This window comes from Ascidia mentula, chromosome 8 (assembly GCF_947561715.1).
Source record: "Ascidia mentula chromosome 8, kaAscMent1.1, whole genome shotgun sequence".
Classification (NCBI taxonomy): domain Eukaryota; kingdom Metazoa; phylum Chordata; class Ascidiacea; order Phlebobranchia; family Ascidiidae; genus Ascidia; species Ascidia mentula.
In genome coordinates this window covers 6,158,921-6,176,766 of record NC_138573.1, presented here as the reverse complement: position 1 = coordinate 6,176,766, position 17,846 = coordinate 6,158,921, and the positions used below count along the sequence as shown (strand labels likewise).

General features: G+C 43.9%; 3 protein-coding genes across 3 annotated transcripts in view; 1 reads left to right on the top strand and 2 right to left on the bottom strand.

Annotated features, from left to right (window-relative positions):
* Positions 1-14,774, bottom strand: part of LOC145910684 (coronin-7-like) — a 44,034-nt gene extending 29,260 nt beyond the window's left edge. The window contains exons 1-7 of the mRNA XM_082997875.1: positions 14,671-14,774; positions 14,357-14,453; positions 13,924-14,072; positions 13,606-13,786; positions 13,216-13,292; positions 12,996-13,130; positions 12,804-12,886 (exon numbers count right to left, since the gene is read on the bottom strand). Coding sequence (XP_082854001.1) covers positions 12,804-12,886; positions 12,996-13,130; positions 13,216-13,292; positions 13,606-13,786; positions 13,924-14,072; positions 14,357-14,453; positions 14,671-14,730 — 782 coding nt within the window. The 5' untranslated portion in view covers positions 14,731-14,774. The remainder of the gene's footprint in view (positions 1-12,803; positions 12,887-12,995; positions 13,131-13,215; positions 13,293-13,605; positions 13,787-13,923; positions 14,073-14,356; positions 14,454-14,670) is intronic.
* Positions 5,598-12,219, top strand: LOC145910683 (vasorin-like). Its single transcript, XM_082997874.1, has 8 exons — positions 5,598-6,056; positions 6,306-6,447; positions 6,609-6,841; positions 7,018-7,130; positions 8,972-9,202; positions 9,271-9,381; positions 9,768-9,920; positions 10,081-12,219. The coding sequence occupies exons 1-8, from the start codon at positions 5,754-5,756 to the stop codon at positions 11,594-11,596; spliced, it is 2,802 nt and encodes a 933-aa protein (XP_082854000.1). The 5' UTR covers positions 5,598-5,753; the 3' UTR covers positions 11,597-12,219.
* Positions 14,775-15,367: 593 nt separating the features above from the next.
* Positions 15,368-17,739, bottom strand: LOC145910993 (octopamine receptor beta-3R-like). The gene is made up of 9 exons (XM_082998221.1): positions 17,675-17,739; positions 17,347-17,475; positions 17,155-17,284; positions 16,850-16,978; positions 16,512-16,651; positions 16,158-16,288; positions 15,839-15,961; positions 15,607-15,745; positions 15,368-15,497 (listed from the first exon to the last, which is right to left on the bottom strand). The coding sequence occupies exons 1-9, from the start codon at positions 17,737-17,739 to the stop codon at positions 15,368-15,370; spliced, it is 1,116 nt and encodes a 371-aa protein (XP_082854347.1).
* Between the last annotated feature and the right edge of the window lie 107 nt (positions 17,740-17,846).

Below are 17,846 nucleotides of genomic sequence, written 5' to 3'. Positions count from 1 at the left end.
TCGATGGTTGTTATGTATATACAAATGGACTCTAGGGATGCTTTCTAACGTTTGACGCTCCCGGAAAGGAGTTCACAGGATCTCTACGCAAAAGAAGTGTAAACAGGATTGCAAAAACTCGCCCTCAGATTCGCTGGCATGATTGCGGACCGATAGCAACGGCGATAAACGGAAGTACAACACAGATTATGGGGAGAAACCGTACATCTCCACTGTCAATGGCTTACATTTAGGCCCGAAATGCAATGACGTAACGCCGCCGTAAAAAAACATGTTCTACAAACCGGGACACGGCGCGTTTCGAGGAGTCGGTGGCTGTAAAACCCATGTTAGGAGATTAGGAACCACAGACGTAACCTTGTTGTACATACTAAACTGTCAACTCGGGATAGGCGATCGATCGTAAAGCCAAACTGACTGCATTTACTCTGGTTAATCAGTAATCCCCAGTGTTGCAACAAACTGCGTCCACAGCTACGAATGTGTGCAGGTGCAAATCTGTCGCAAAATCCTTGTTGAAATGAGAACAAGACGCGATTTCGCCGCGAGTCGGTTGTTTTCAGACCGAAAGGCGACAAATCGTGAAATGGAGAATTGAATTTTCAATTCGCGTAATCGGCGACGCGTAAGATGACGACCCCGACGATAACGATTTGTGACATCACGGCCGCCGAGGTTCAAGGCGTGTGCCAATCAAGCGAGGACCGACTGACGTCGGTTCGAGCCGGCCGACGCTAAATTGCTCTCGCCGTTGTGACGTTGTGCCTGAGTTGACCAATCAGGAAGCGGGAAGTCCAACAGTGGGGAAGGAAACGGCGGTCACGACTTAATTTACGGCCGAGGGCTTTGAAAATCGGTTTAATGGGCCGTTTTTTTCATCGAGTTGGCCTGGATTTGGCAGATTCGTATGGTGATTACGCCATGGGCAGGGTAAGGGTTATCCTGCATTAGGACGGCGGTGGTCCGAACAGGTGTGAGGTCAGTATTGTGAAGGGCAGGGACGAGATGTATTTTTGTTCTTGTGTTTGACGTAAGTAGTCAATGCTAGATTTCTTTGTTGGATTGCTGCAGATGTGCGACGTACAACAGATTATAACAGTTTAATAGATCAATTACATCGTCTTGCGGTCAGTAACGTTTACGCGATAAGTGACAGTATAGTTCGCCAATAAATATAAAGTGTATTTCAGTTTTACGTATACATGCAGCCAATTGTTTACATGCCGGAAGATGCAAAATTACGAAAGGAAACCACACGCGAGGTGTTTTAAATTTTTCAGGAAACGCTACACTTATCGCTGCATTTGTATGACGCACAATCTCAATCCTTCGTATTGAAACTAACTATAGTCTGGCGACACCTGGAACTGCCAGGCAGGGAAAGGGTGAAGGATGCGTCGCAAATTAGTTCCGTCGTGAGAGTTCAAAGCGACGAGCGACAGTGAAACGTCGTTGCTCGTAAATATTTATCCCGCCTTTGCCCTGTGATCACCCGACGCACGTTAGCGTTCCGAACGATTGCAATTAGACTTTCATTTGTGACAGTCAAGGTGTTGAGTAGGTTTGCGGCGACAGCAATTAGTGAGCTCCAGGTGAATAAACAGCTACTGTGTTTGCTGCTTGCTTTCCTGGTCGCAATACTGTGATTCTTTTTTCTACGACGCTTTGGGGAAACTAAGGTATGAACAAGACTGGACATGTTGCAGTATTTCCGCGGGCAAAGTTAGAAACAGGTGGCAGGTCGTAAATGACTCGTTTGTCAGAATGACTTTAACGCGTCGCAGGATCATTAGGATCGTAATCTTCTGTGTGGTCGTGGGAAAACATAGAGGGAAACTTGCACGTTCAATTATCGGATAAGGGCATGTAGCTTTTGCGAAAAGTGCAATTTCTCTAACACACGTAATTTGTGTCTTCTTTTTACGAAACTGTTCGTCGTTTTAAAAAAATGGGTTTGTTCGCACGTGTTAGATCTGCCACTCGGCGTTAAGCCAAGACCCTCTTGGCACAGCTGAAGGGGTTTAAGTTAAGAATTGTAGAATCTCAGCACTGCACCAGATTAACCCGATTTATCGCGGCGGGTGGCGCGACTAGCCAAGGCGCGAAGATCGATACAACCTAATCTCGTCATTGCTTTCGACTCTTCATCAATCCGCACAACCCGAACGTTCAACGGCCAAAGGCTCGTGGATGCGTTTCAGCCGTTCCCGGGCGTAAACATAATCGCTCAACGGCTGGGCGCAAGATACGCGTATGTGGAGGGTTCTCGAGAAGCGCACTTGAACAAACTCGCAAACGCTGGCCTGGCATATCACTTCAAACCCCCGTACCCACTCTCTCGTATTGTTACGCGAGCTGGCTATGTGTGTTTCGCGGTTTGTTCGCCTAATCAAGTCGCCGGACGCTTTTGTACGCGGGCCAGGGGCAGCGTGAAGTGGCTTTGCCAGCGCGCGCACCGATCACCCCCGTTCCAGTGCCACTTGTCCTACTAATTGCCGAGTTCTTCTTTGTGCGCCACTGGCTTCCGACGCTCGCCGCGCGTTTGTTTTGCGTCCAGCGGAGATGATCGAGCGATAATGTCCAGTGTGTTAGTGACAAACGATATCGTCGCTTCTCGTGTGGAACATCGGAGTGCGATTTGGTCAGATAGGTAGGAACATGTCAGTTGCACAACAGTGTCGATTTGTTGGTGGACAAGATATTGGCTCAATCCGAACGCCGCGGGATTACCTTGTCCGGACTCGTGGCATTTTATTACGTTTGGAAAGTCAGAAACAGGAAAGATGCAGTTGACAGTCAGCGGGCAGCGAATTAAAGGAAAATCCAATCTCAATACATACGCGACTTATCGCCGTGAAAGGATCCAAAAGTGCCGCGACCTTTATGTTAAGCCTCCGTAATTTAGCGCTGGATGTACGAGATAATGCGCAGTCTACACAGCGGAGTCATTACACAGGCCAGTGAGCAAGAGACGATTTGGAGAGCAGGCGGCCGACCAGCACGTTATTAACAAAAACCACCTGACCAGAGTTTTCTTTGAGCGCGGGCAGATGTATAATGGGGGTACAAAGGTGCATTCCTAACTGGGTGATCGAGCTTTCAGAATCCCCTTCGACCACAGAGTGAATGACGAGATGTTTGAGAAAGGTAATTGCGGGGCCATTGCACTTGTGAACACAGCGGATGAGACGAGGCAAACGACAAGGAAAACTTCGAACGTTGCATTGGTGTCTGCAACTTTCGCATTTTCCAAACGCCCGCCGGGTCCAAATTTTCGGGCCCGGTCTAAATTAGGGCCGTCGCTTCACGCAGCGGCGCCCGGAAAATTTCCAATTACGCCTTTTAAAAGCCCAAAGCACTTGGCGGTGCGCTCAGGTCGACGGTCTTGTATTAGGACGTTGGGCGTCGTGGACAAAGGCAAATTACCACTTAAAGACACATAGTGACGCTCTGCAATTATTTCCTCGCGCGTCGAAACGCAGTCATTCCGTCACCCGCTCGATTGACGAACAGCAGAACAAGCCGCGAGACCAGCACAGTCTTCTGAACCTTGGAGGTTTTATAGGCGTGGATCAGAAGTTAATAAGCGCGTCGGGCATGCAACATAGCAGACGTCGATCGATGGAATGCAGGCTTAGGGTGAGTGAGGCTTGGCCAAGCACGCATTTTGTTTGTAGGCCTGTAGGCCAGATTCAGTGCTCGTGGTGGGAGTGGTGCCTCAAGCTCAGTCTGCGCAAATAAACACACAACGAGCGCCAATAGTTGTTGAACAGGCCGAGGGTAAGGGGTATTTGGAATGGCGGCTGTCATAGCGACCATATCATAGCCTGTCCGCTTGTGGTTGCCTTTATGTTGAATCCGAAGGCCGCGAATCGCCTCTAGCAACCCGCAATGTAAAAAACAAACAAAAAGTCAATTTCCGCTGGCGAAAGAGCGTTAACGTAGCGAGCAAAGGCGAAATACTGCGAGGACCGGATATTAAGTCCTTCCCTGCCTCAAACAGGAGTAGATTCACAAGTCCATGAAGAATCGGACCATATGCTGGAAGAAGGGGGTAGGAAAGAATCCGTTCCCATGTGAAGCTTCACGCGACGCGGCGCGTGAGATGCATCAAAGCGCAAACGCCGATCCTCCAACGCTTGGTAGATCCAAGAATAATATTGCCCATACGGGAAGTGAGCTGAAACTGAGTCACGGCGTATACGCGTAATACTCCGTCGGGGTGGGGTTGACAAGTCTAGAACGAAAGCGGCCGCGGGATTGCCTCGACTGAGAGGTAAATCCTCGATCCAACGGGCGCGTTGACGGGCACTGATACGTGAAAAAGGGGGCCTCATCTTTTGGCTCACCCGGGCGTGAAGTCTTGTGCGGTGCCGACGGGCGCGCGTCGCCCCTTCCTTTCCACAACGAATTAGCGGCGCGGGCGCACGAGTGAAGGTTGTTGTTTGTGCCAAGGCCGAGACAGGAAATGGAACGCGATTCGCTGTGACTTTGGATAGCTAGAGCCATGGTAGCCGAGTTGTCAGACAGGGTCGCCAACAGTGTATGTGGCGTATCTATCTTAGACCAGCCACTTTACAACGGAAAACCGAGGAACAACTGTGTAAGAACAGCAACAAACAGAACTCAGCATTGCTATATTAGAAGCTTGCAAAATATATGGTATTTGCATATATTTTACTGCCTTTAACACAATGTACAGGAAGTGTCAAAGAACAGTTTTTATCAGACATGTTTGTGTATTAACAGCATGAGGAGAAAGATGCCTCAAGTTTTCTTTGTTTCAGGATGGGGTGCGCTGATGTGGAAAGGACTAAGGGTAGTGCAATGACGAGAAATTCAGTTTTAGGCTTCCGAAACGAAATGTGGCCTTGGAAAGAAGTCTTAAAATTTTACGACAGTTTTGCGGTACAACCTCGCTGAACGAAAAGGGAGCAAACTTACGCCGACACGTTTCAGGATATTCGTTCATCAGCCCAGAGTGTCAAAATCGCGTGGCCGAGTCATAACGGCACTAAAGCGGCAAAGTATTCTGTGTAATGACACACGATACGCTCCGTAGTAAACACCGAAACACGACGCGGTCGGTGGGCCGCCGGTAAACGGTAAAAACGATCCTGGGTGCGCGGATTTGAACCGTGGCAACCCCCGCAATGAACAGGGGTAGATACAGCGCCCCAGTAAAGAGCGTCTTGTTTGGTTTGGCCGCTTGTCGCCGACGTGTTGTTGTTTTCTCGCGGGGCAGCGCGAGACAGTGAAGCGATTAGTTCACAAGAAGCGATTTTTGTTGGGCGCGCAGTGGGGAAATATGAAGATTGTGAATCAGGATAGGTTTGGATACAACTGCTGCAGAAATTGTTCATAATATGTTGTTGGCAATAATACGTTGATGTCAATAAGACTAGTAAATGTCGAGACATGCGAGGCTTGTGTAGCCTCTGGTTTAAATGGAGAACGCAAGGATAATTTAGTCAAACGGGAATCAGGGAGTAAATGTTAAGTGGACACGTCGTGGTACACCAGTTTTCATACAGCACATCACGTCGTCCGAAGAAATGTTTACATTCAAATAAATATTTCCCGTTCTTTTCAGAGGCGGGACATTTAGAACATAGTAGTCCGTAGGGGGGAACGCGCATTTGACAAGTTTACGATATCCTGTCGGCGACGGCGATCTTCAAACGGTCACAGCACAACGGAAACTGGCACGGAATCGACAAACTACTCCCGCCGCCACAGTAAACAACTGGACAATGGACACAGCGCAGCTAGACGCCATTGTTACGTCATCGACTGAAAGGAGATGGAGTCAACATCGTCGGAAAAGGGATTTACTAACTAACGTATTTACGTCACTAGTTTTCCTGTGCACATTGGCGGCACCTAGTGGCGTCGATGGCTGTCCGTCGCCATGCACGTGCTCTTCGCGCGAAGTCTGGTGTCCCGATGCTGGACTCACGGAAATACCATCCGACCTACCAACTGAAATTAAATACTTGTATCTCTTCAACAATCAGATTTCGAATATACCTGAAGGCTCTCTGACGAGGTTTACGGTACGTGAATACAGCGTTTTTTTTCAACATAAGCCAAATAGTTTTTGGAAAGGAATGTGCGATATTCGGTCAATGAAACATAATTACTTTAACATCGGTTTGGTAATGCAAAATAACACAAACACGATTCAGATTATTGGTCCAAACGATAATTTAGGCTCCTTTTACAATCACGTGTTGGTGAGAGCGGCAAGTTTGTGTTCAAGGGACATCTACCAGTCGCTAACTTTTCGTGTAAAACTTTCGCAGAACTTGCAACTTCTCGATTTGTCTTCAAACCGACTCACCAACCAGGGATTGCGCTCAAACGAACTGAACAAGCTCACCAAGCTTGAAGAACTGATATTAGATGAAAATATGATCAACACCGTGTCCAGCAACATGTTTGCCGGTAAGGAAGTTGGACAGCATCAATGATTTCAATTGGTTTTGTGTCTTATGAGCAATATAATATTAGAGGAAATTCTGCTCGATATTAGAAACATATTAGACAAAGAATATTAATTAACAAGTACCGACTGCCATGTTATCAACATGTACATTTTACGACAGGAATGCAAAAGCTGGTGAGACTCTATCTTGATGACAATGACATACAGAGCGTGGAGCAAAACGCCATCCGCAACATGAGCAGCTTGTTGGAGCTCATTCTGAGCAACAACAACATGCGAACCTTTCCGAAGATATCTGGAACTCCCAAACTGCAGCGGCTTCATCTGGATGGCAACAGGCTAACCCGACTTCAGTTTAACAGCTTTGTGGACGTCAACTTGGAAGAACTTACGGTAAGTTCGGTTAGAGATCGCAATTGTGCAAGATACTAACTGATGTCTCGTAATGTAGATTTTAGTCAAGCGGTGAAATTCAGGAAAAAAACGCAAAAATACTGTTTTACAGAATTGTAGGAAGACCGGCGTCGTTTCATCGATTAAAGCTGTAAATATTATTTTTTTGCATTCAGGTCGCTGGAAACAAGCTTACCCAACTTCCTAGTACCGCGTTCAAAGACACCTCAAACCTTCGCATCCTCGACATCAGCAATAACCTGTTCCGCAAAGTGCCGAAGATCATAAGGTGGGTCGCAATCGTACGTGGGTCCGGGGGTGTTTTTCTGGCGCAAACAGCGTGGGCCGAGGGCGACGGATGGTTTGAAAACAATTGAGAGGAAACCGGGTTATAATGCGCAGAGTCTGGCCACACTGTTGTTATTTCAAGCGCTAATCTCAGAACAGCTTTCCCCTGAGAAAGAGTATCGATTTTGAATATGAGAGACCGACCACCAAGGGTAGAAGTCACGATAAGGCCGCAGTCGGTTTATGACACGTGGATAAGGGTACGGTTGATCAATAGGCGAAAAGGGGCACGGGAAAAGTCTCTTTGAACGAAAACAAAACAACACGATTAGGGCATGTTTTGCCTAAAACCAGTGAGCCGTGTCGCGGAAGCACAAAAGTGCATTGAGCGAAGTGCCCAACCCTAATGAGGATTTCGAGTCCGCCGGTGCGTTATCGCCGTGTACGTAAACATTGTCCAACATACGAGGCAACACAAGGCGCCGACGCAAGGCTGGCAGACAAATGTCATGTTGCCGAGCCAGGTACAGGCACCGAATCATTGAGTAATACAGCACAGGGTGTATAGCTTACAGTGTATATGTTTACATATGCAATACCGTGTATGTAGTACAACTACTCAAAACTTCTACTCAAATTAAAAACCTCCACAAGTCCATTTCAGCCCATCCCACAATTAGGGAAATACCACCATACGCGTCGAGTATGCAATCATCCACCTGGCTCGCCACCCGTCAAACGCCGCGTTCGAACGTAAACAACGCCCGCTGTTTCGTCATAATTGCATCTCGCAAAGACAATGCACTCAATGGTTATGAATGGTTGCAGTATCATTCAAAATAGCGGCACACGGTAATTCGGCGCTGTCAGACATTACAAAGCTACGGTTTAAGTGAAATAAATGTGTGGTGTTGACTATAGGGAAATTTGATACCTTCAGGTCCAGTATGAGCTGCTTAGTTTGTAATTAGTGAAATTGGGCGACGGTTTTTGATTCGTTACCTGTGAGGGCAATTTGGTGTTTAGGAAATCAGGAATTGAATGACAAAAACGATCAACCGCAAAACGTGTAGTAAGTTTTCATAAATACCAAACTCCTTTAACTCCTTCATGCCCTCCAGTTGTAAATCGAAGTTTTTAATATAAAACCAATGTTAAGTGATGTGAATTCGATTAATTGATGCCGCGACTCGTGCCATAGCCCAAAAACGTCCAAAACGCGCGTGGCCACGTTAATGATAGCATAAAGTTCCGGCCATTAACTGACACGGCGTCGGGTTAAGTGGACAGAGGGAGTGTACCTTGTGCCAGTCGAAGCCTTGTCGCATCGGCGTAATTGTGGAATGGTGCCTGGCATTCTAACTGAGACTTACGGTTGTAAATGAGAAATAGGTGCATAATTGCGATTGATGAACGCTCCGGCGGCGAGGGTGTTTTGTCTGGGTGTACGAGAGCTGCTTTTTGCGCGGATAAGGATCGCTTCTTGTTGGTTAATTCGTTGCGTTTTAAAGCAATTGATGACGGCGTTAATTGCGAGTCGACGGAAAGGTGCAAACACGTTTTACCGCATAACACGTCATGCGGCAAGACTTTAAAATGCTGCGGAACGTTGGTTTCGAAAGATTTTTGTTAATTATGACGCGTTACAATAATTATTCACCCACGGCGAATCGTTGCATGTTTAAAGAACCCATGAAATCTCGTCATTTTTATAATGTAATGAAATTAACACGTCCCACTCTGACGCCATACAGTGGGATACATTTTTTCTACTTGAAAAACCCTACGCTGAAGGACTGCTAAGAAACATTATAACTAATCAACAATTTTGACGTTACACAGGAACATGACGGCGCTTATGAAGCTCAACCTGTCGATGAACGCGATTTCAACTTTGCCATCCGATCTCATCCACGGGCAAAAACGGCTTAAGGAACTGGACATCCACAATATGCAACTGACCACCCTTGCCAAAGGTTTTATCCCGAGTGGGGTTTACTTCAACTGGGCCGACTTCTCTGGGAACGCGTGGAAGTGCGACTGCGACCTCTCGTGGTTGTTTAAAATCATGAGGTGAGTTTGATTTTTATGTGAAGTGTAATTGAAGAGTGTCGTGTTTAACATTGACTATCTTGGTGCAGACAACAAACCGGGGTGTTTAAACGGGCGTCGCAGGTTCAGTGCCACCAACCTGATAGCCTGAGGGGTCAACAGTTGCGCAACATTCAAGATCAAGCACTAAACTGTGCAAGGTAATTAAATATTTTCGTGTTGAACATTTTTAGTGTAATAAAATTTCGTTAAAGCGCTGTTTGGTATCCTATAATTACCAGTTGTGGCTGGAAGGACATATGACACTTTTATTTGTCGTTTGTATATACATACATAGAAAAAGGGTGTTATGGACAAACGTGTCTCTGCATATTTTGCTTGAACTTTAAAGTAAAAGGTGAAGCCACAAAACACGGGGCCCGCCGCCTGATTCGCTCGGGGTTGGCGAAAGACGAATTCGTGGGTTTTTAAAAAATCGATTAGCGAGCTAATGAATCATCCGCGGGCCTTTCTAAACGAGCCGCGCGTGCCAAGCCAGCTATCATCGCCCGGGCAGAAACTTATCATTGGATTACGGTTTTTGCAGCAACCCGCCAAATGGTGGAGGCGCAGACGGTGGGACAACGGCGCCCGGAAGGCCAAAGGAACCCGTAAGGCCACCCATACAGAACACGTGCCCGTTTATGAACTGCAAGAATGGCGCCAAATGCTACATGAACGGTTCGAGGCCGGTTTGCAGGTTTGTTTCTATTCAATCGTTATTTCACTAACATAAGCAATAAGTTTACTTAACCTGAAACCACACGCAAAGCAATTGACCTTTGCTACTTCCTTTTTGATGGTCCTTATAAGTCGAATAGCCAGACTCTCATCCTAACGCGATTTACATCACGTTGCAGATGTTTGCCAGGCTGGAAGGGGTTGACATGCTCGATTCGAGTAGCCGCCAAACCGACCACGACCACTACGGTTATGAATGCACGAAGCACAACCACGCCACTCAGCGCTCCCAGTCTCCAATTCGACAGGGAAACCCTCACTGAAAATTCAGTAGTAATCTTTGTACCTAAAACGGGCAACCAAATCACGGTGACCGTCACTGAGGTGGAACGTGGACGCGAACGCAACCCGAGGAGTTGGGCCATCTTCCTGAGCAACAGCCAGTACACAGTACAGGGCTTGAAAGCGGGAATGCGATACAGGATATGTATCAGTATGTTGGACGAAAGTAACCCGGATCACGTGTTTGAAGACAAGCTCTGTGGGGTCATCGCCACGCCGGGAGAAAGTTCGTCCTCTGGGCCACCGCCAAATACGTCCAACACCACAGACAAAGTATCTGTACCAGTTGATGACTCCACCACCAAGTCGAAACCAGGCGACGGGGCTTCAAAAGTTACAAACAACGAAGCGACAAAGGCTGAGTTTCAGCTGTTTTACCCTGTTCTCGCCGCAGGTTTAGGCGCGTTCGTGATCCTCGTGGTGGTCATCATGTTCTACGTGTGCTATCGCAACAAGCAGAAACTCAAGCACGCAAATAACAACGACCACGCGCGTTCGCCACAACCGGAATTCGCACACGGAAGTCCGGCAAATGACAATGAAATGGTACCGATGATGGCCGCAAAACAGCGTTACATGACCCAACCCGCCATGACAACAGCTATGATTCAAAATGGCGACGTTTGCCATGTTCAACAGCACCCTAATGTACAAGCAATGTGTGTATCGCCGAAAAGAGTGGGCACGCCGCCGAAAACTGGGTCCCTGGGCCGAAGTAGCAACTCTGGAGGCAGTATGAGCGGTACGCAAGTGCAGTATCCCGTGGACAGACAAAGGTGCTACTCAACTGGATCCGCCAATGGTCAAATTCACCAAGTACCGGCCCAGGTAACCATTGAGGACATACGCTGCCAGACTTCACCCACCCACACCTACCAAGCGAACGGAGGAATATACTCCACACACTTACCATATACGTCGCCACAGCCCCCTTACACGTCATCACAAGTCCCGTACACGTCATCGCACGTGCCCATGCTTACAAACCGCAACCAGGACTACGTGTACCGACCACACGGTGGCGCAATGCCACCTGAAAGCTACACGGAGACTGCTGGGTACAGTGACCACATTGTGCCAAACATTGGCGTTTCTGGACGTACGACCAGTACCACTGTAAACCAGTACCATCATGGACCAATATCTGCGACCAGCGTGAGTCCAGAATGTACTTATAGGCCCGTAAACACACCCGCGGCCATCAACGGGTATATGAACGTGCCGCGACCACAGCCTATTCACTACTCGCCGCAGAAGCACAGCGGTTACCAGAATTCACGACTAATGGGACACGACCCGTACGGGCCAACGATACCAGCAGCTCATACGTTTCAAGACACACTGGTCATGTGAGCGCCGCGGCTCGCTTGCGCCACCTTGCCGCTGTGATTTTTGCGAAAGTTTAAGTTCATTTTTTTATTTTAATCTCGAAAAGGCGAGCTTTTCTCCAGGCTGTAGCATTGTGACGAGCGTCGCTTCGCCAAAGCTATTGTATACTTATCGCGCTGTATCTGCCAATATACTGCAGCGCTTGCACCCTTTCTCTCTTCACACGCCGTGTACCGCAAAGAGGCAAGATGGCCTTCGTACTGATATACGACGAGGACAGATTAAATCGATTTTTTATTAGTATTTTCTATTATGTACTTACGGCCCGCAGAACCAAACACTCTTGCCGAACTGTAACCGCTGCCTTTAAACATTTTTACACCGAATGCCTTCGGCACACTTCACATTTGACATGAGCACTTTCGAACAAGTTAATACATTTCTCAAGATTTGCTTGATTCGCCACCGAATATAAGAAATGTTGTGTCGTGTGGGCACCAAGTTTATATTTGTTTTGTTTATTTCTATTCGTGTTTCACCAAAGTTCATTCGGCTGCTTGCGTTTTTCTTTTTTCCTTACACTTTCTTTTCGCATTTGTATCGTCTTGCTTTGGACCAAAAAACGACAATAAACCTCGTCCCGACGAGTTTAAAGAAAAAAGATCAACTAATGTTCGGAAAAAACTTATCTCCACTGAGCGTTATATAGAATAAGTTGGTTCGGGGTTATTTCCATAAACTTTTTCTGACTTTACTACAGCAGACAACTCGAAACTTGTTGACCAAGCAAATCTAGTCACGTTTAAAATATGAGGTTGAGCAGTTGTTATGTATCGATATAGTTGAAGTTACTGCCAGTGTTTTGCAATAATACAGTCCAAACAGACTTATACACGTATTCTAACTGATTTCGATTTCTTCTGAACGGTTCGCAATAGTGTTTAAATACCTTTTCTGTGGACCATGGTACCAGCTTCATATTAGGGACCTGCAGGTATTAAGGCCCACTTAACACAAAACTTACCACAGGACCGGACAGGGCCTAAACCTCATGAGTGCGTTTATATTTTTTTTCAAATGGGATACACAGAAAAGCTTTTGTTGGTATATATCAGGAAATATAAGCACAGAGCCTTATTACTACCTATGCCTTATTGCACACCATTACCCTACATTGAATATGTTGTTGTAGTCCAACCTTACAAAAAACTTGAACAAAACACGCACATACCCTGATCCAGTACCAAGTTCAACGGATTGCAAGCAACTTTTCAAATTCCGTTCATCCCACGCTTTTATTTGGCGTTGTCTGGACTATACAAAAAAAGGGAAGAGTTTTGGTATTACACAACCAGATTTTTCACATTAGCCAGCTTATGATCATTTGAATTTAATGTAACTACAACCAAAGTTGTCAACTAACTGAGTTAAAACCAGTGGTAGCAATTTTTCCAGTGTTTCCCAGACACACAACTCGCGTGTCCTTGTGGTTGTCATGTCCCTTTCCTTGATGCACAGTAGCTTTGCTGCGTGGGTCTACCACACATATTTTCTTGTCCTGAAAAGAGCATGAAAAGTAAGGGTTACGTTTTGACCTTAAATGTGTATGATGTGATTATAAGTTACTTGCAACAACCACTCACTTTGGTTGTGCAGGCCAGTGTTTTTCCATCAGCTGACCAATCCATGGACTGGATCAAGTCACAGTCGACAGTGAAATCTGTTGCAAGTATTTTGTTGAGAATAGAAGATAAAATCAATGAAATACATTTCACTTACAGCTTAATGCACAATGGTGCTATAAAATTAAATATATATATATATATATGATTCTAAACATATTGGTGCAAGTAATTGCACATAGTTGAAAGGTGGTACAGCAATCTCACAGAAAAAAATTGTGCAAAACAAATTACTAGATAGATATTTTACTACCAATGCATATATTACATTTCTGTCAGCGTATTTGTGCTTTGAAAACACAAGTTTTCCTCATTAGAGAGCATGACCAAAATTCAACTGCAAACACAAACCAATATTTTCTTTAGCTGCTTTTAAGTCAGTCACTTGTATGCTGTTTCCAGATGCAATGCCAACCACATTTGTCACGGGGTGGTGTTTAACCACCTCTGGACGCTTTTGAAAGTTTTGGAATGTGTGGGATGGGTTTAACATTCCACTTATACCCGCTGCAGGCAAATTCCACACTTTGACCTGCATTTAAAGAGGAATTGAATGCATGGAAATATAAAAAGAAGCAAAAAGTGTTAACATGGGCATTAAACTAGCGCAATGTCCTTTAAAACCCAACTTCACAATAAATAGCAACCTCAATTTCAGTCATTACTTACAGTTAAATCATCAGAAGCTGTCAAAAGCAAGTTATGGTAGAATGGTGAGAACTCCATATCTGAGACAAAACTAGAATGACCAGCCAGAAATGGTTGTTGCCCTTTTCTTCCTGTCTCATCCACACCAAAAACTCCAACTTTACCACTCCCTTAAGGAACAAAATATTTGTGGCATGCATGCAAAAATTACCACTACATAAAACATTTTGACGCAATTAAGACATGGGCAAAATAAAAGCGTAAAATTATGTAATAAAACAATGCTTTATTTCATGCAAAATAAGTTACAGGAATGGAAACTGTATGGGAAGTCTCTTTCAGGAAGTTAACTGAGGCCATTGTCGTACCATATCAAGACACATTTCAAATATTTATTTAAATACCTCAGTATGCAGATTAAACTACATAATAAAATAAAATGAAGTTCACAAACCTGCCTGACCAATATTGCAAGCTATGAATTTTGCCCCACATGCGACATGGTTTCCGAAACACATTGGTGTTTCTACCGATATGTCAGTGATACAGTCCTGTTGAATAATAAGTTTTTTTTGAAAAGAGTCCCAACAAGGTCTAATCACTGCATGCTTTCATCCCAATAGAACAAAAAGAAAATTGTGATAAAAGACACACAATAGATATGTTTTACACATACATGTGTACGATTAAAAAATAATTGAGGCAAAAATACAAAAAAAGCAATAACCGATGACCAATTGATAAATAATGTAAACATGGACAACTCACATCTCTTTTTGCAGGTTTGGGAACAGAGTTCTTATACTTGGATGCTTTAAATCGATACATCTTGCTCAGTAATTAATGTGTATTTTACACAAAACATGTGAACTGTGTCAATACAAAAACAACATTATGTGTATATTGCCCCAAAGATACAAAGGTTGAAAAACACACAACAATGAACTCTCTTGCAGCTGCAGGTACGTAGTAACAGACTTGTAAGTTTGTATTGATTTAGGTGTGTTTGTGGAAGAGCATTTGCAAAACTGTTAATAGTAACGTGTTACTTGGCATAATTTAAACAGAATATTTCAAGAGATTAGATTTCTTTATGACCATTTTCACAAATGGTTTTAACAACCTACAATTTAACCGTATGTCACTATGAAAGTAAGCAACAGTCCTTTTGCTGAATATTTTCTTTAATCTACCAACAGGCGTGGGGGTTCCCCAGACAAGGAAGTCATTTTCTTTTAGTAATATTCTGCTGTTTGTGGTAGATTTCAGCAATATCACAATAAGCTTAAATTAATTAAGCTAGGATTAGGTTAGGCGGGATTTCTGCATTCCACCCTTAGGCTGGAATAGCTTCTCTATGTTTATCTCAAATGAAATTTTATTTTACTTTCGTGTATATTGCTCAAACACCAATAGAATGTGCATTGTATTTCACAAAATATATACAAACGCAGCGGTTGGTAAATCATTTTTCCGCTACGGATTTTGACACAGCTGTTAGTTGCATGCTGGTTCCTGAACGTTCTTCATATTTGCTTCGGTTTGGGCATCCAAACAGTCTTCTTAGAATCCACATTGTCTCATTACGCATTGTACTGTAACAGAAGATTGCGAACGGAAGCTATTTGTTCAATTCAAATTCGAAAAAAGGTAGGAAATGTAAAAACCAAATTAATCGAATTTTTTTACAGAGAATAAACCCACCTTGAAGCCATGTTGTAGAAAATTGGGTTGAGGGACTCACTGAACCTCAAGGCCATGTAATAAATCACTCCAAACCACCAATCAAATACCCTTTTTTCGTGAGTGTTCGCTTTGGTCGTGGTCGAGTAAAGGTGATAACCTGAACACAGAATTTTGTAAAGAACACTTGCATTTTCGGCGTTTTGTTGTCATTGCGTCGTAAGCATAGCCTATTAAAAACAATTTGTCTTACTTGTCAGAGGAATGTATCCAAACATATAGGATCCAACGATAAGAGCAAGTTGCAATACAGCTTGGTTTTCTTTCTGTTGCCTTCTGTTTTCAGCGGCGCTTTTCTTTTCATCTTCTTGTTTGCCTGCAATTAAATAAATCAAGACGTGGTTAACGAATTGTTCTTTAATAATTTACGATTCTGGCGAACAGTTGTTAGTACGTGTGATTTATCTGAAGCTTGCTGTGAGTATGCGAATATGACACATTGTTTGTTGAAATGGATTTATCGGAAGACGAAATGATTACGACCTGCTTTTGTTTGGCCACCCCACGCTCACCTTTTGTTCTTTCCCTGCGTCGCATCAATATGAACCCAGAAACAACCATCGAGCACAAGGTGATCAGTGCAAGCGGGATGTAGAAAAATATGGGATACGCATAGAGGACGTATTTCCTAAACGTCGGCAACCTGCACAATGTTTCTGTTACTAAATATTTGAAGCTTAAAAGGCATTAAATAATTGACAGTATTGACGTTAATGATCGTGATTAAAACCACAAGTCACTAAACCGACAATCATTCCTCATGCAAGATTTAAAGTCAGAAATTTTTGGCTTTCATTGGCTGACACGTTTCGTACATAAGGTCCGTGATGTATTTGTGAGAAGCATTTTACTCTGGTCGTTCTCACCATTCAATTATAATAGTACATGACGGCCATCGCTGCTCTGGACTGACGACGTTCCTGTCAATTTTTCGTGGTTTGAACCAAATAATAAACGGAACGAAGCCGGTCCCAATGGAAGCTATCCAAAGAACGCAAATGCAGATCTGTAGACAAATAAGATTAGCGAATATCTCATAACAGAAAAGAAAAGGTTTTGCGAAAATAATTTTAGCAAAAACAAAGGAATGCTTGCAGGCCAGAGTTTAGGAGTTGTAATTAAATGCAATAAATATTAACAAGACTGAAAATTATCACATACTTTGCCAACGTTTCGACTTTTTTAACAAGATAACGTATCGCACCTTCGCATGGACTATTTTGATAACTTTGTAATCGTGCGGTCGCATTATAGAGAAGACACGAAGCATTGAAAAGCAGAGGATGTGAAAAGATGTCGCCACAGATGTTCCAAAATCTACCGCCCAAAACATCTAAACACACATGGTAATATTTCAACGTAAGTTATTATATATTATATGATCTTATCTTAGAAATTTTAAAAGCAAAGCAAGTCTTAAAATTTTTACAACTTTATTGAGTCGGTCTGTGTTTTTATGTTAAATTTTAGGGCTTTGAAAAAGCAACAATAGTTATAGGTACAAATAACCTTGCAAAGAAAGGAGGAAATGGTCCAATCGTCGAAACCCCAGAGTCGTCGGTACAAGAAAAGCGGCGTAAACAGAGCAGAGCAAAAATCCGAAATGCACAAACTCATAATGAAGTAGTTGAAGATAGTCCTATAGTGAGCAACACATTTCATCTCCATTTGGCCATTTGACTACTTTTACTGATCACATACTTGAGTTTTGATGATTGTGCGATAACGTAGATTGTCAGAAGATTGGAAAGCACCCCGAACATTCCCTGTGGCAGCAAAATTGCCACACTTAGAATTGTGGCCGTGGAATCAAATGGATATCGATACGGCCTGGAAAGGAAAGTGAATAATAGAAAAAGTGTATTTTAAATTTATACGCAGTTGAACAATTTGCCAATATTGCCTTAAAAGTATTTGTTTTCCATTTAGCTTAAATCACATTGCTCTCCTCCTCCTCAAAATTGTAATAACTCATTTGTCCCAAACTGCGAAAATGTTTTTCTTATCGTCAGACAAATTATCAACTTACTCGAGTGTGACGTTGTTTCCGCTTCCAGAACCCAGTTCAGTTATTTCAGTGACGTTTACGGACATTTTTTTTCACGAGAAAGCAAATTGCTCACGACTTTCTGCGACTTAGATGTCAGTTTTCTTTTTGTTGTTTTAATTTTAATTGAACTCTTTTATTTATTTTGTTATTT

Excerpts from the sequence above, each read along its gene's own strand:
- LOC145910683 (XM_082997874.1), top strand. The coding sequence starts at position 5,754 with ATGGACACAGCGCAGCTAGACGCCATTGTTACGTCATCGACTGAAAGG. Across the intron at positions 7,131-8,971 it reads AAAGTGCCGAAGATCATAAG|GAACATGACGGCGCTTATGA; the intron begins GTGGGTCGCAAT and ends GACGTTACACAG. Across the intron at positions 9,203-9,270 it reads TGGTTGTTTAAAATCATGAG|ACAACAAACCGGGGTGTTTA; the intron begins GTGAGTTTGATT and ends ATCTTGGTGCAG.
- LOC145910993 (XM_082998221.1), bottom strand. The coding sequence starts at position 17,739 with ATGTCCGTAAACGTCACTGAAATAACTGAACTGGGTTCTGGAAGCGGA. Across the intron at positions 17,285-17,346 it reads GCACAATCATCAAAACTCAA|GACTATCTTCAACTACTTCA; the intron begins GTATGTGATCAG and ends TGCTCACTATAG. Across the intron at positions 16,652-16,849 it reads TCAAAATAGTCCATGCGAAG|ATCTGCATTTGCGTTCTTTG; the intron begins GTGCGATACGTT and ends ATTTGTCTACAG.